General features: G+C 44.3%; 1 protein-coding gene across 4 annotated transcripts in view; it reads left to right on the top strand.

The window, feature by feature from the left end:
- The window catches only part of CRHR2 (corticotropin releasing hormone receptor 2), a 170,107-nt gene that overhangs the window by 84,509 nt on the left and 69,544 nt on the right, over positions 1–16,054 (top strand). For all 4 annotated transcript variants that reach the window (XM_076332016.1, XM_076332015.1, XM_076332018.1 and 1 more), the window contains one exon: positions 11,550–11,635. In XM_076332016.1, coding sequence (XP_076188131.1) covers positions 11,550–11,635 — 86 coding nt within the window. The remainder of the gene's footprint in view (positions 1–11,549; positions 11,636–16,054) is intronic.

Genomic DNA, 16,054 nt, shown 5'->3' with positions numbered 1-16,054 from the left:
GTTGCTGTTCTAAAACTACAAGGTTGAACTCTGCCTGTGGTAAATATGCAGGTCTAACCTACCCTGAAAAGGAAGGCAAGTTATTCAACTTGGTCAGAGGTAATACAGAGGCAAAAAGAGTTTAATAGTTGTCTTAAAAAGGAAGGGAAAAAAAAAGTTATTTAGGATATCAGCAAAAAAATTCCCAGTGGAGAGATTTAACAGACTGTCTGAAATAGTTTTACAAAGCAATTATTAGAAATTCTTGGGGCTTATGCTTTTTAGTCTGGACTGAACAAATCCTGTTGGTAGGGAGATGGACGACGCAACCCACCGTGCTCTTTCAGTTGTTTGCTGCATCTGTGATTCTCTGAGATTGCATAGTCACTGCTAACTCCGCTTTCCAAAATTTTGCGCTTTCTAGGGAGTTTGTTCAGTGGGGGTTCTGGTTTTCTGGTTGATGGACCCTTCATTTTGGCTTGGCTGACAGCTAACATGGATCAGCAAGCTGTCAAAGCAGTCAGATACCCTGAGCTGTTGCACAGCTCAGAACTTAACAGACTGTGTTTTATTTATTCATTTGCCTATTTATTGCCTTCACTTCAGTAGCAGATGAACTTGTCTCATGATTATAGGGCCACTCTGTGTGTGTGAGATCCAGGACGAAAGGCATAAGTAGTTGGAGAAGGCAGATTTCCATTTTAATGATGACTGGAAATGTAAACCTTGTCAGAAAGTCATCTACATGAGACACAGCAAGATGACTAAAACCATTTTCAAAACCAGCTTAGTTCCAGTTGTCAAGGACAAGATCCATTACAGTAGTGCTTGCATGCAGTCTGGAATTATCTTTCACCCACTAATGACTGGAAGGATGTGGTTAACTTCCTGCTGAGAATTACATCCAGTTACCTTTACTTTGTGCTCCTGTCTCTTGTTTGTTTCATGCTTTTAATGGACTTTTACTGACTAAATACAAGCCTGCCACCAGGCCAATCTATACAGATTGAGTTACTGCTACCTAAAAGGCTTTATGTTCTCCAACAGGGTCAATAAAAAAAATAAATTAAAAAAATGCCACTCATCAAATAGTCATCTTTGCATATTCCATTTGGAAATGCAACATCATCTGCTGTTGGAAATGAAATTAGGGTCAAGGTTTTACCTCTCAAACTGATGTAAAACATTGAACCTAAGCTGTGTTTTAAAGTTGTTCCAGAGCATAATAGTGTCCTGTTAATCAGAGAATCACAGGATGGTTGAGGTTGAAAGGGACCTCTGGAGATCACCTGTTCCCACTGCTCAAGCAGGGACACCTACAGCCAGTTGCCCAGGACTGTGTCCAGACAGCTTTTGAATATCTCCAAGGATGGAGACTCCACAACCTCCCTGGGCAACCTTTTCCAGTGCTCAGTCACCCTCACAGTAAAAATGTGTTTCCTGATGTTCAGATGGAACCTCCTGTGTTTCAGTTTGTGCCGACTGCCTCTGGTCATGTCACTGGGCACCACTGAAAAGAGCCTGGCTCCATCCACTTTGCACACTCCCTTCAGGTATTTATACACTATAAGATTCCCCCCCGAGCCTTTGCTTTTCCAGGCTGAACTGTCCCACTTCTCTCAGCCTTTCCTCATATGTGGGGTGCTTCAGCCCCTTAATTCCTGTGGCCCTCTGTTGAGCTCTCTCCAGTATGTCCATGTGTCTCTTGTACTGGTGAGCCCAGATCTGGACAAAGTACTCCAGAGGTGACCTCACCAGTCCTGAGTAGAGGGGAAGGATCATGTCCCTTGACGTGATGGCAATGCTTTACCTAATGCAGCCCAGGATACCATTCGCCTTCTTTGCAGCGAGGGCACACTGCTGGCTCATGTTCAACCTGGTGTCCACCAGGACACCCAGGTCCTTTTGGGCCAAGCTGCTTTCCAGCTGGGTGGCCTGCAGCATATAATGGTGCATGGGGTTGTTCTTTCCCAGGTGCAGGACTTTGCACTTCCCCTTGTTGAACTTCATGAGGTTCCTGTCAGCCCATTTTTCCAGGCTGTCAAGGTCCCTCTGGATGGCAGCATGACCCTCAGCCACTCCTCCCAGTTTGGTATCATAGAATCATAGAATAGTTTGGGTTGGAAGGGACCTCTAAAGGTCATCTAGTCCAACCCCCCTGCCGTGGGCAGGGACATCTTCAACTACATCAGGTTGCTCAGAGCCCCGTCCAACCTGACCTGGAATGTTTCCAGGCATGGGGCAGCCACCACCTCTCTGGGCAACCTGTGCCAGTGCTTCACCACCCTCAGCATCAAAAATTTCTTCCTTATATCTAGTCTAAATCTACCCTCCTTTAGTTTAAAACCATTCCCCCTTGTCCTGTCGCAGCAAACCCTGCTAAAAAGTCTGTCTCCATCTTTCTTATCAGCCCCCTTGAAGTACTGATAGGCTGCAATAAGGTCTCCCCAAAGCCTTCTCTTCTCCAGGCTGAACAACCCCAACTCTCTCAGCCTTTCTTCAGAGGAGGGGTGTTCCATCCCCCTGATCATTTTTGTGACCCTCCTCTGGACCCACTCCAACAGGTCCGTGCCTTTCTTATGCTGAGGGCTCCAGAGCTGGACGCAGGACTCCAGGTGGGGTCTCACCAGAGCAGAGTAGAGGGGCAGAATCCCCTCCCTCGACCTGCTGGCCACGCTGCTTTGGATGCAGCCCAGGATACGATTGGCCTTTTGGGCTGCGAGCGCACGTTGCTGGCTCATGTCCAGCTTTTCATCCACCAGTACCCCCAAGTCCTTCTGGGCAGGGCTGCTCTCCATCCCTTCATCCCCCAGCCTGTATTGATGCCGGGGGTTGCCCCGACCCAGGTGCAGGACTTTGCACTTGGCCTTGTTGAACGTCATGAGGTTTACACGGGCCCACTTCTCGAGCTTGTCCAGGTCCCTCTGGATGGTATCCCATCCCTCAAGCATGTTGACCGCTCCGCTCAGCTTGGTGTCATCTGCAAACTTGCTGAGGGTGCACTCGATCCCGCTGTCTATGTCATTGATGAAGATATTAAACAGGACTGGTCCCCATACCTGTCCATCACTGCAGGACACCACTTGTCACCGATAACTCCATCTGGACATTGAACCATTGACCACTACCCTCTGGATGCAACCATCCAACCAATTCCTCATCCACCGGACAGTCCACCCATCAAGCTATATCTCTCCGATTTAGAGAGAAGGTTGTTGTGGGGGACCATGTCAAAGGCGTTACAGAGATCCAGATAGATGACATCCATACCTCTTCCCTTGTCCACGGATGTCGTCACTGCATCATAGAAGGCCACTAGGTTGGTCAGGCAGGACTTGCCCTTGGTGAAGCCATGCTGGCTGTCTCAAATCACCTCCCTGTCCTCCATGTGCCTTAGCAGAGCTTCCAGGAGGATCTGTTCCATGATCTCCCCAGGCACAGAGGTGAGGCTGACAGGTCAGTAGTTCCCAGGGTCCTCCTTTCCACCCTTTTTAAAAATGGGTGCAATGTTTCCCTTTTTCCAGTCACCAGGGACTTCACCTCACCGCCATGGCTTTTCAAATATCATGGAGAGTGGCTTGGCAACTACATCCCTCAGGACTCTGGGATGCATCTCATCAGGTCCCATAGACTTATGTATGTTTAGGTTCCTCAGGCAGTTACGAACCTGACCTCTTACAGTGGGAGGGACTTTGCTCCCCCAGTCCCTGCCTTGCCGTCCATCTACTCGAGACATGTGGGAAGAGAGGTTGCCAGTGAAGACTTGAGGCAAAAATGTTGCTGAGTACCTCAGCCTTCTCCTTGTCTGTTATTACCAGTTTGACAGTCTTGCTTATCAGGGGGGTACGCTTTCTTTGACCTTCCTTTTCTGGCTGACACACCTGTAGAAGCCCTTCTTATTATTCTTTGTGTCCCTTGCCAAGTTCAGCTCCAGCCGCGCCTTGGCCTTCCTGTCCCCATCCCTACACAACCAGGCAGCATCCCTATACTCTTCCCAGGATACCTGTCCCTGTTTCCACTGCCTGTGCATTTTCTTCTTGCCCTTTAGTTTGACCAGCAGGTCCCAACTCAACCATGCTGGTGTCTTGCCTTCCTTTCCTGATTTCTTACACCTGGGGATTGAGAGCTCTTGCGCTTTATGGAAAGTGTCCTTAAAGATCTGTCCGCTCTGTTCTGCTCCCTTGTCCCTGAGGGCAGTTTCCCAGGGGGTCCTATTGACTAACTCCTTGAAGAGCTGGAAGTTTGCTTTCCTAAAATTCAGGGTCCTGACTTTACTCTTCGCCTGACCCCTCAGGACTGCAAACTCCACCAGTGAATGATCCCTGCAGCCCAGGCTGCCTCCAATCTCGGCGTTACCGATTAGCTCACTTGTGTTGGCGACCAACAGGTCCAGTATCGCATCCCCTCCGGTAGGGCTGTCTATTACCTGGCTTAAGAAGTTATCCTCAATGCATTCCAGGAGTCTCCTGGATTGCCTACAGCTCACCGTGCTACTTTGCTAGCAGATGTCTGGGTGGTTGAAGTCCCCCAGCAGGATGAGAGCCTGCGAGCGCGATGCCTCCTATAGCTGGAGTAAGAAGGCTTCGTCAATAGGCTCCCCTTGATTGGGAGGCCTGTAGTAGACACCAACCACAAGGTTCCCTTTGTTGCCTCGGTCTCTGATTCTTACCCGTAAGCTTTCAACCTGCTCGTGGCTATTCTTCAGAGACAGCTCTTCACACTCTATCCATTTCTTGATGTAGAGGGCAATGCCTCCAGCCCCCCTTCCTCGCCTGTCCCTTCTGAACAGCCTGTAGCCATCAATAGCCGCACTCCAGTTATGGGATTCGTCCCACCAAGTTTCAGTAATGGCAACTAGGTTGTAGCTTTCTAGTAGCACGGTGGCTTCCAGCTCCTCCTGTTTGTTGCCCATGCTGCGTGCATTGGTGTAGAGGCACTTCAGCTGGGCTGTTGGCCATGTCACCTTCTTAGAGGAACACCCCTAAATTCCTTTGAGGTATTTCACTGGTGTTTCCCTGTTGGCTTCTATTACCTCAGGAGCCCCTGGCTTATCTCTGTAAGACTTCAAGTGTGCTCCAGTGTAGCCAGGACATCTCAGAGCAACAGGCTGAGGGCCCTCGCTAGCACCCTGTCCCTCTAACCTTGGTGTGTCATCCCACAGCTTGTCGCGGACAAGGCTGATACTTACATCTGCAGACTTGCTGAGGGTACACTCTTCCCCACCATCCAAATCATTAATGAAGACGTTAACCGGGACTGGACCCAGTATTGATCCCTGGGGTACACAGCTAGTCACTGGCCTCCAACTAGACTTTGTGCCACTGATCACCACCCTCTGGGCATAGCCATTCAGCCAGTTTTCAATCCACCTAATGGTACAGCTTTTGCAACTACTCTGTGTGTGTGTACTTTTGTTTGGTGTTATTGGTTATCAGTATTTTAAATATAATCTTCACGTAAGCACTTGCAGTTTTGAAGCAGTCAGTTACACTGAATACTAAGACATCACAGTCATCCAAATTCAGTGGTTTCTAAGTAGCAGAAAAATCACAGTTGGGATGACAAATATTGACTGTTGCTGCTCCATTTGCTGGTTAGACACAACACAGAGGTCTTTTTAGCTGAGTCTCTAGCAGTGTTGTTAATAAATTGTAACATTCTGGGGAGGAATTAATTTTGCATGAGTTTGGATGGCTAAAAGTCACACTTCTGTTCTGGGATAAAGGTCCCTGAGCTTATTTGTGAAAAACTGCTCACATCCCATGCAAGTTTTCCCAGAACTAGTCTTGTCATACCAGTACTGAGTGGCAGGGATGCTGAAGAGGGTTATGGGCAAAGCTGTAAACAGAGTTTGGATGTCTCCCCCCTTATCAAACACCAGCTATCCTGGGTGTGAGGAGTCCTTCAAAATGAACAAATAGAGTCTGCAGGCTTCTCTCATGTCCTTCCATGTCAGATCAAAATCATTATCCATTATTATTGGTGTATGGGCTGTTTGGGGATACGTTGCTGAAATCTGGGTTGATCGGCTTCTCTTTATTCAAACAGCAGATATGCTGGGGTTTCTTAAAAATCTTGTTTGCCCGAAAAACAGACAGAGTTGTGATTATCATGCTCAGTTTTTGAATAAATGCAACACTGTATTTTTCTTTTCCATTCAAGGAGCTTTTGATCTCCACCTTGGAATTTCTCACTTGCTCTTAAATGACCATATTCCACTAAGAAAAGATCAAGTTCTATATAGTAGTATATAGTATATAGTACTACATAGTAGTATGTGTGTGTGTGCAGGTATGTATATACAAACATATATGAGTGAGACATTCCTGTAGTTATTTGATTGTTTCTCTGACTTTATTCAGAGAAGAACCATAAAAAAATAGACTGAGCTGGGCACGCCTTTCCTGAAAGCTGGAGTGAGGGAGATTGGATACCATGCTGCTACCTACAGTATCCTCACCGCACTGCTCATTCCTGAACACTTACCAACAGGAGGTCATTTCTGAAGACCCTGTGAAATCTGCAGCGATAGAAGTTCCCCGCTCACTGAATGAGCTCTTAAGGACTATTTAAGCTAAGAGTGAACAGTGACACATTGCTAACAAAGACTTTATGAAGTGGGTTGGAACAGTGTTGTTCGCTAGGACTTTTCAGCAAGCATTGCTTTTACAACACCTTTGTACTTTGAAGATTTGCTGTTCCTACTATGGGTAGCTGGTTGTAAGGAATAGGGTTTCCCAGTTCTATTCCTGCCAATGCTTTGTTACAGCCATGCTCAGTTCTCTTACCTACCTTTTTATGATGCGATACAAAGTTTTTCAGAAATGGAGATCCCTTTTACATCACTTTAGAGCCCATGAGAACTGCAAATGTTGGTACTTCTACTGTCTTTGTGTATGTGTATCTACATTGTGTATGGAGCTGAAATGTTGGCTGGTGTGTGGCATCAAGGTCTGGCATTGGGCTGTCAAAACAGCAGCCACTACTACAGAGCAGGACCAGTGGTGGAAGGTATTGCAGTACGCTGTCTGAGGGGCTCTAATTGCCACGTTTGACTCTGGGAATACTGCCATTGCTGTCATCAGCTTTATTGATAGAATATGGCTATGATCAGCATGACTGAATCAGCCCTTAGAGGAAATATTAAAATGAATATGTTATATGGGCTGGCCTGGAGGGGATGAAATACATTTTCTGGATGTTAGCAAGCTGAGTGACAGTCTGAGCACTACTGGATATTTCTTTCTGTTCAGGGAGTTCCCTTTTACCTCCTTGTCTGTCCCCTGGACTGATGGTTAAACAGAAGCAATCAAGTGCCGCAAGTGTTGCTAGTAATCTACAACAAAAGGAAATCAACATTTCCAAAGTTAAAGAAGAGGCCATAGGCTGAAGCATAGAAATGAATATTGGATCATGTGTCAAAAGCTATGTGTATAATGGCACAAATAACCCCAAGTTATAACACCAAAAATCTGTTTATTTTGTGTATCTGTTCTTTAGAATAAAGTCAGTAAGGAGGGAGAAATTATAAGAAGAAAAAGTATACTGAGTTCAACAGTATGTCATTTGTCTAAGGAAATGAAAATTGGCACAATTCTTTTTTTAACTAGGAAAAAAAGAAATAGTGCTAATAGCTCTCATTAGCTATTGTTGCCCTAGAAAGATCATGTAACTGTTCTTTTCTTTCTGGGTGTTCATTGTTTGTTTCTACAATGGAGTTCTCCATCATGACTCTTCCATTTCCTCCTTATTTTTCGTGACATTTGTTAAGAAAAACAGAACTTAATCCAGTCTCTTTCTGTACACAGTGCTTTAAAGCAAGGGGCAAGAATGCTTCTAGCACAAAGCACATTAATCCCAGTTCTCACTGGAAAACCAGGTGAGAAGGAATATTCTTCAGCATGTTCAATCACCAAAGAGATTATAGAAGTCTCTTGGTAAGATCACTGACTGTTGGTTTCCCTCTTCTCTTCCTTCACATACTCTGAACCTGGGGTACACATATCTTCCATTGCTGTCTTTCATAGAACCAATGTATCTCATCTTTTTGGCATCTCTTTGCTGCTTTGATCACTGCTACAACTCTGCATGTCCCAGTGACTCAGCCTGTCATTGAGTCCAGTCTCTGTTATTTCTTCATATTCTCTGTGCTGCTTTTGACAGTAAGTAGGGATTCTATGAAGCAGCTGTTTGCTGCTATGAAAAAGACTAAGACGATTATTTGAAGTTGCCATTATTTTATCCAGGGTCTTCTGTGCAGAGATATACAAGCATACACAGGAAGTTCACACATGCCAGATGTGACTGTCCATGAACGCAGTGAGCCTCTGTCCAGTGCATATGTGATTGGTCCAACGTCCCCAAGAAATGCTAGACTCACTTACTATATGCCATGGGATTCGTCTGTGCATGAACAAGAGCTGCTTCTTCCAGATGCCTGCAGTGAGGCTCTTACTCTCTAATATTACCTCACTGACTGAATCGGCTATTTCTCCTTTAAAGCACTGGGTAAAAGATCTGTTTTATGTTATTAAAATAGATATATGAAAATACATTCAGTATGATTGGAAACTTGTTTCCATGTGGCTGTTAGAACTAATGCTGTAAGGCATTTGGAAGAAAGACAGATGACCTTTGCTTTGGGGTATAAATTACTTATGACTACTAGAGTTTGGAATGAGACATTCCCAGAAGTCAGATCTACTTGCTGCTTTTGTTTCCGAGAAGTGGCTGATACTGGAGGAGATTCTGGACTAGAGAAATGCAGAGTTTGATTTTATCCTCCTTTTGTTCAGATACTCACCATGTAAGAGTCTGGTGTGACAGCTCATAAACCCAGATCACTGTTTCTCAAAGAACTGCTTTGATGTGGGTGTTGTAAAGGATTCCTGCACTTGCACTGAAAGAGAGCTCAGAGGCACATTTTATGGCTGCTAATATTCTAAGTGGAGGGGTTACACATCAAAATGGAGGTGGAATGGATGGCATTCGTTACACTCGATCTTGCTTTGCTGATCATGATCTGTTCTCTAACAATTCTTTTGGACAAGAAACATGAGACCCACATTTATCCTTCTGAAATTAAGGTTTTAATTAGCAGGGAAGATGTAGTGCAGGAGACAGAGGCATCGTGGCCTGATAAGATAGAATACATGGTTTGTGATGGTTCACTGCTCTGCCACGGTCCTGCCAGGTCATTTTCAGGGAAGTCATGTACACACGTTTTTCTTCTGTTTCTGTACCTGTAAAATGGAAATAACAATGAGAAGAGCAGAGGAAGAAGTTAGTGTGGATGGGAGGAGCACTCCTAATATTTGCTTTCTTTTTCAACTAAGAGAAATCTTTGAAGGGAGCCTTGGGGTCAAAGGGGTCTTGTTTCCCTAGTTTTGACACTGCCCCTCTCTTTCACCCAACTTCAAGCTATTTTTGTTTTCTGTCAATTTCTCACCTAGAGGGAAGTCAGAAAAGAAAGAGTGGTTTTCCTTTTGCATGGATAATTAACTCCTTGATTCAAATGTGCCTTTCCCTCTCAGATACTTATGTAGACCCAGTTGGACGTTCTGAGAGTCTCATAGTGTTGATTGTGTTTGTGGTCTCCACAATCAAGGTGGAAAGATATGGTGAGGGAAAGGAAGAGTCAGAATGAATAAAACAAGGATTTCTCATGAGCCCTATCCTGGAAGTGGGATTTAATATCCAAATAAGCACCAAAGCTTACCACACAGTGTCTGGAGAGTCAGTTGTTTGCTACAGAGACTCAAAATCAGCAACCATTCTGCACAGAGGGCTTCAGCACTGGCCAAAAGGAGGGGCCAAATACAAGGGCTTTCAGGGATGTAACTCGGATCCAACCACCTGAATCCCACTCAGACCTGGTCTCAGAGGAAGGGGGTAAAAGATGCCCTGAGACATATTTAGCTTGGGTTGTTGAATAATAATAAACAGAACAGTGAGGATAGAAGTCTAATCACCTGTTTAGCCTTCAGGGGAAAATTGCACCAAAAAAATTGTACAGAAAATGGCAGTCTATACCTGATTCTCCAGTAAGAAAGAGAGGGAAGTATGTGAATTTGTCTATAAACTAGTGACAGAAATGGAAACTGAGGTCCTTAACCTTTAGCACAAGTTTCCGTAGTTGACCCAAATGTTACTAGTCATTTTATTTTATTTTATTTGGCCTTGTCACTCCAAGAAGAAACAGTGAAAAAGTGCAAATAGACAATAGCAGTATGAAATTCAGTGATCTGTATGGATATGGTGTAATCTGGAGCATCTAGGTGAACTGTTCCTTGTTGCTTTCCATGTGGACTTTCCTTCTCTGTAGGAAAAAGCACCTTTTCAAAAGTCTTTCTACCTTTTTCAATGGCTGTTGTCAACAGCACTTTTAGAAACGTTCGATCTGATGCTTTTATTTAGCATCTTATTTTCCTGATGGCTGGGTGCTGAACTAGAACTGAATGACCATGGCAAAGGCCCAAGAAGAAATTGGGTAAAAGGCAGCAAGAACATCATGAAGAGTTCATTAGGAAGTTGTTTGTATGTGTCCTTTGGGGATCTTTCTGAATTTCCTGTTTTATTTTAATTCTCATGTTTCTAAGACACAGTTCAAAATAGGCATGGAAAAAACCTATTGCTTGGGATTGGATATGCTTTTGATGAGTGGAGGAAGGTAGTTTGCAGAGCAAAACTGCATAGTTTTCTCTCCGAGTTCCTTGTGATGAAGAGGAGTGCTTGCCAGAAATTGAACTCCCTTCCTTGTTCCCAATATTACTACACGCAGTTCCCAGAGCTCCTCAGGGTGACGTTGCAATTGGACACGAAATCTCTCTGCTTCAGTAAAGTAACTAGTGATTTTCACTCACATTATGGGAGAACTGGCACCTTGGAAAAAGACCAGAAGTGGTTTCATTTTCACAGAGAATGGGTGAACTCATTAGGTGAACTCATCCTAACCGAGGTGTACGCATTTCTGAAATCTGTTCAGAGACATTCTTGTGTGGCCTCCCCAGCCTGCCTGCCCCAGGGTTGGGAGATGTGGTTATCTTGCTCCTTTTTCAGGTTCTTTGCAGAAGTTTTACCAATAATGTTGTTGCATAGGAAGACTCCAGAAGATCAGTATCTCCAGAAATGTTGCTTCTAGTTTACAGTGGGATAAATAGGAGGGGAGTAAAGCAGTAAGTTTACCATACACATACCATTCTCCTAGATGGAGCACTAAAGACCTAAACTTTTCTGCCCATCATTTAACTGCTTTTTAAAAGACTATACTAACATTAAGCTTTCTCTTGCAATGCTCTTCTCATACCTTTGCTGTCTTCTGAACCCATATGCTGTAAGAAAACATTATCAATAAGTATCTTTAAATACCTGTTGTCTCTAGATGTGTTTATGTCCTTTATTTCTCCTCTTCCCTCCTCAGCAGGCTGTTCTAGTCCTCACAGAGGTGGGATAAGATGATTTGCCTTTGTGAATAATCTGTTCTGTAACCTTTTCTTAAATCTGTGAAATTGCTAGGTTGTTTAAAGTCCAGCACAGAGTGTTCATCTCTCTTTTATTTTGGTCCGTACCAGGAAATGCCTACAGAGAATGCCTGGGCAATGGGACATGGGCTTCCAAGATAAACTACTCTCAGTGCGAGCCTATTCTGGATGACAAGGTCTGTATTCTTCCCTTAATTCTTCTCAATGACATTTCTCAGCATACATGAATGCAAAGCTAAGGTTAAGGTTAACATACTAATTTGGGACTTCTGAGACCGAGTCCGTATCTGTCTCTGCAACAAATCCTCCCTGTGAGTTCAGGCAAATCACTTATCCTCTCTCCATATCCCCTACTCACATGGTTTTTAAAAACGGGTGCTTTATTACACTGTGTCCCTGATGATGTATGTTTATGCAGATCCTTTCTAGCTTTGTTCAGAGCCTACGGCTGCTACAATAAATGTTAGTAATAATAACAATAAGACCAAAAGCTTCTTTGGCACTGAAAAATAAGCTTTCACCAGCTGATTCCACCCTGTACCTATCAGTTCTGAGGTCTCATCAACAACTGGCCTTTCTGGATCTCAATGCCATTTTTCCTTCAGCAAATATGTACAGGGGCAGCAGCAGAAAAATATATAAAAAGCAGACTCGGGCCTCAGCTGTCTCTAAAAGATTGAGCCAGTCTTGCATTATATAGGATTTTACAGAATGAAATTAGCATATAGGGTTAAGCTCCTTCAGAAAGGCTGCAAGCAATTATGCAAAGTCCTTTTCTTGTCAAATGTCTCAGCTTTTCTTGGAGGCATCATAGACATTCATCCTCACACAGTTTAAACCTTCAAGCCTTTCATGCCATGTTCTCTTTCTCTTCGTCCTGTTTTGAGTGCTATGGTAGGACAAAAGCACACATAGGCTTTGTGCTGTCGCACTGCCAGGGGTGACTTTCCCCTCTAAGAACCAGGGTGGAGCCCAGCAGCTCAGGCCTGTTTATGTTTTGGGGTTCATTCCCCTCATTCTGTCATTGGAGTTGTGCCATGCCAGTTGGAAACAGAGAGGAGGAAGACAAGGTCTCACCTGCTGAGGGCTGCTTGCAGAGCTAATCCGGATTTAGTACTCGGGAACTATCTGGACTAGTGCTGTACCCAAAACAGTCATGATGTGCTTTGGCTGTGGCCCAGCATCCATCCTGTAAGATCCATGTTGTTGCTGAGTGTGGGCTTTGACAAGTGAATCAGAAAACAGATAGCTACGCACCAGCTGCTGAGGAGTGCCTACTCTTACTGGCTAGGTAATTTGGTGGTAGCCCACCCCCGCACACCTCCACTTGCTAGAAGCTTCTAGAAAGTAAGAAAAAATGTACCAGTACATGACTGCCATCCAGAGGGACTGATACACGCTCAAGGTGGTCTAGCATAGTGGAGAGGATCCCATGGCAATTTAAGCTGATCTAAGGACCACCCCAGTGCAGCCCCTCCTTACATTTCTTTCCCAGTTAAAATGAAAAACTAACTTTTTGCTGGGTCATTTTTCAGATGAATCAGTTCCCTAAACCATCTTACTGCATTATTGCAGGAGTGCTGGGGCCAGCACAAGCAAGGGGAGTGAAAGCATGGCTGGGGTTGAGGGGGACAGCGGACCATGCTAGGAGACCATCTCTGACTGAAATGGATTCGCACTTCTGTGAAACCACCCTCTTAAAAATGAACAAGAGGGGGGGTGTAGCAGCCAGTGCTGATTTAGAGAATGGGGAACGGAGCTGGGTGAAGACTCAAAATCTTTGATGTGGTTTAGCTGATAAGGGAAACCTGAGCTGATAGTAGCAGTCTGCTGTACCAGCTCAGGAAAATGCTGCTGTATTTTAATGACACTCTTTATGTGTTTGTCTGCATGACTTGAACAGTTGCTATCTCTGCGCAAGCAAATACAGAGGAGTTTTATTTGAAGTGGCTGGAGAAGTGTTGTGACTAGAGGACAGGATTATTTCCTTTGCTCTGTTTTTGCTTTTAAAAACTTTGCAGCTATGGTGATAGCTTAAAACTTCTTAAATAGCATGTTCCTTAAACAGATGAAAGTGCAGATGTCCTCCCACCGTTGTTTGCAAAAGCTTAAAAACTCATTTATTAGATCTTTAAAGATTTGCAACAAGCTTTGCAAATATTAATATTTGTGAATATTTTTGAAATCTCTACATAATGCTCAGTGTTACAGATGAATACTTGGGTTCCTTTGTGATCTCGAAAAAAAAAAAAAAAGAAAAATCCCCATGGATTTCTGTGATCCTCCATTTTGATTAAAGGTGAGATGCAAGCACAAGTGTAGGTCTATTGTTATTTATTGACTGATCCTAGCAGATGCCAAGCATCAGCCAGGAGGTACGCCCTGTGTTTCGTGTTTATTCTTAACACAGAAAACAACACTACTTTCAAGCTTGGCCACTCACAGCCAGAGTGCTAAAGAATTACATGATTTGACTTCAAATGCAGTGATTGATACATGGGACAAGAACAGGACTTTTCAAGATCAACCCCATGTCCCGTGCTACATGCTTTATGACAGAGTGTTGGTAATGTAGCAAAGGAAATTACAGGTTTTTTCAGCTGTGGGTCAGTCTTAGGGGGTATAAGCTCCTGTAACAGACATTCACTGGATTACATTAATACATCATTGCTTTACTTGTGGTCAAGAACTGTGGCAGTAGCTGATAAAACTGTGCTCTGGGACTGCTTTGCTCTGAGATTCCCACTTTGGCTGGGATCTAGTTGCCTGCATGTAGTTAGGCGGTGTAGTTTAAAATGCCCCAGTGTGTCTCCGTGCATCTGGCAGGTATGACACCGGCCTTCTGGAATACCTGTGTCCTTCAGCAGCAGCAATTGGAGGTCAGTCACCAGGACCAACTAGGAAGCACAGAGTCTCCTGAGTGCACCTCGAGGGGCACTAGATGCCTGCGTTTGCGTAACTGTTTCTAGCCCTTGCTTCAGATATTGATTCAGATGTTGGGTAGATACCCAAATGTAGGTGTCCTAACGTCAGACTGAATCCCATCCTCTGAAGAATGTTAGCTCCTTCTCCAGGCACTGGAATCAGGTACAGAAATCATTTTGATCCAACCGGCTGTTTGATGGCATAATGTGTGACAAATGGAAAGCTTCTACTCAGCCTACAAGCTCCTGTGTCAAAGGGGCCTTTGCTGCATCTGGCACAAATCTGTGCTCTTGTTAGAAGACAAATGAGAGTCTCAGGCAGCAAAAAAATACATCTCAGCCTCCAAAAAGAGCTATAAATTAGGAACTTTGGTCTTGTCTATGTGGCCAATGGCAGCTGGATATGAATTTGCTTCTGCTAATGTTTTGAGGTGGCTTCAAGCTGTGTAGCTGAGCTAGCACCATGCTGGGCTTAAGTTAATGTATCCTGCTTAGGAGCACAGTCACATTAGGCACAGCTACCCAGCTTCCAGCTGGCTCAGAACAGGAAAGCAGTGAACTCAGAGGCATCTTGGATGACAAAGATACTTCCCAGTTGCTTCTGAAAGTCTTTGGAGAGGAGATATGGTGTCTTTAAACTGTACTGGTGATGAGATCATCCTGGCAACAGGAAGAAATCTAAAGTGACTGAACTGGGAATGGAGTGCAGAGCCTCACAGGAAGACATGTGCTGTAAACACTGGCAGGACCTGTCAGGAAGTTCTGTTAGAGGGAGAAAGATCCTTGTCATCTGGAGAGCTAAGAGTGCTGTCATTAGGTGTTTATTATTTCAAATCATTGGTTGATTTGGTTTGGACAGGTTAGCAGTCACATCCTAGCTAAAGCAAAGGAAAAAGTCCTCTAGACAGAATGACTCCATCATTAGCCTGAAATCTGGCTGCAGGGAGCCCAGTGTGCCTTCGATTTGCAAAGCTGGTGCAGGTAAAGACATAAAGCTGTGCTTCCTCAGTTTACCTGGTAGAAGCTGGCTGGAAGATAACTCTGCATTGTCTGATGTAACGTGATTCTCATGCATAAGGTATGGCATGGAAGAGGACTCCAGTGATGTGACCTGCTGTGGTCCGGAGAGCAAGACCAAGATTGTCCAGACCATCTCCTTTTCTATCTCCTTTCTAATGTAATGACCCTCCTCCTAAGCCTGAATAGGATTTAAATCTGCGTTTTAGTGGAGTGAAACATCTTCCTGGAAGCAGAGGAATATTGGGTAACAGTAGAAGGTTGTTACCATTTTAAATGTATCAGTCTGCAAGAGGGTGAGACAGAAAAGAGTTATGCAAGTATTTTACATGAACTGAGCTTTGGCCAACACATGACTGATACTGAGCACGTGTTTTTCAGCCCTGAAGGTGTTGTCTCCAATTCTACCAGAGATGCAGATTGCATGTAGGCTGGTGGAAAGTGATCTTGCCACCCTGTCAGCTTAGTTTTTCATAGGCACCGAGGCAGTTCTTGTTTCTACAATATTTGAATTTGCCTTCAGGAAACCTTGTTAGTGTCAGCAACAGAAAAAATAAAAGTCGTGCCTGTTTTTCCTTCAGCATCAGTGCGTCAAAGAGGAGCTTAATTATGGGTTTTTTTCCAATTAATTTTCTCATGTTTTGAACCATACCT

This window comes from Aptenodytes patagonicus, chromosome 2 (assembly GCF_965638725.1).
Source record: "Aptenodytes patagonicus chromosome 2, bAptPat1.pri.cur, whole genome shotgun sequence".
Taxonomy (NCBI): domain Eukaryota; kingdom Metazoa; phylum Chordata; class Aves; order Sphenisciformes; family Spheniscidae; genus Aptenodytes; species Aptenodytes patagonicus.
The sequence above is the reverse complement of the archived record's forward strand: the minus strand, read 5'-3'. Positions and strand labels throughout refer to the sequence as shown.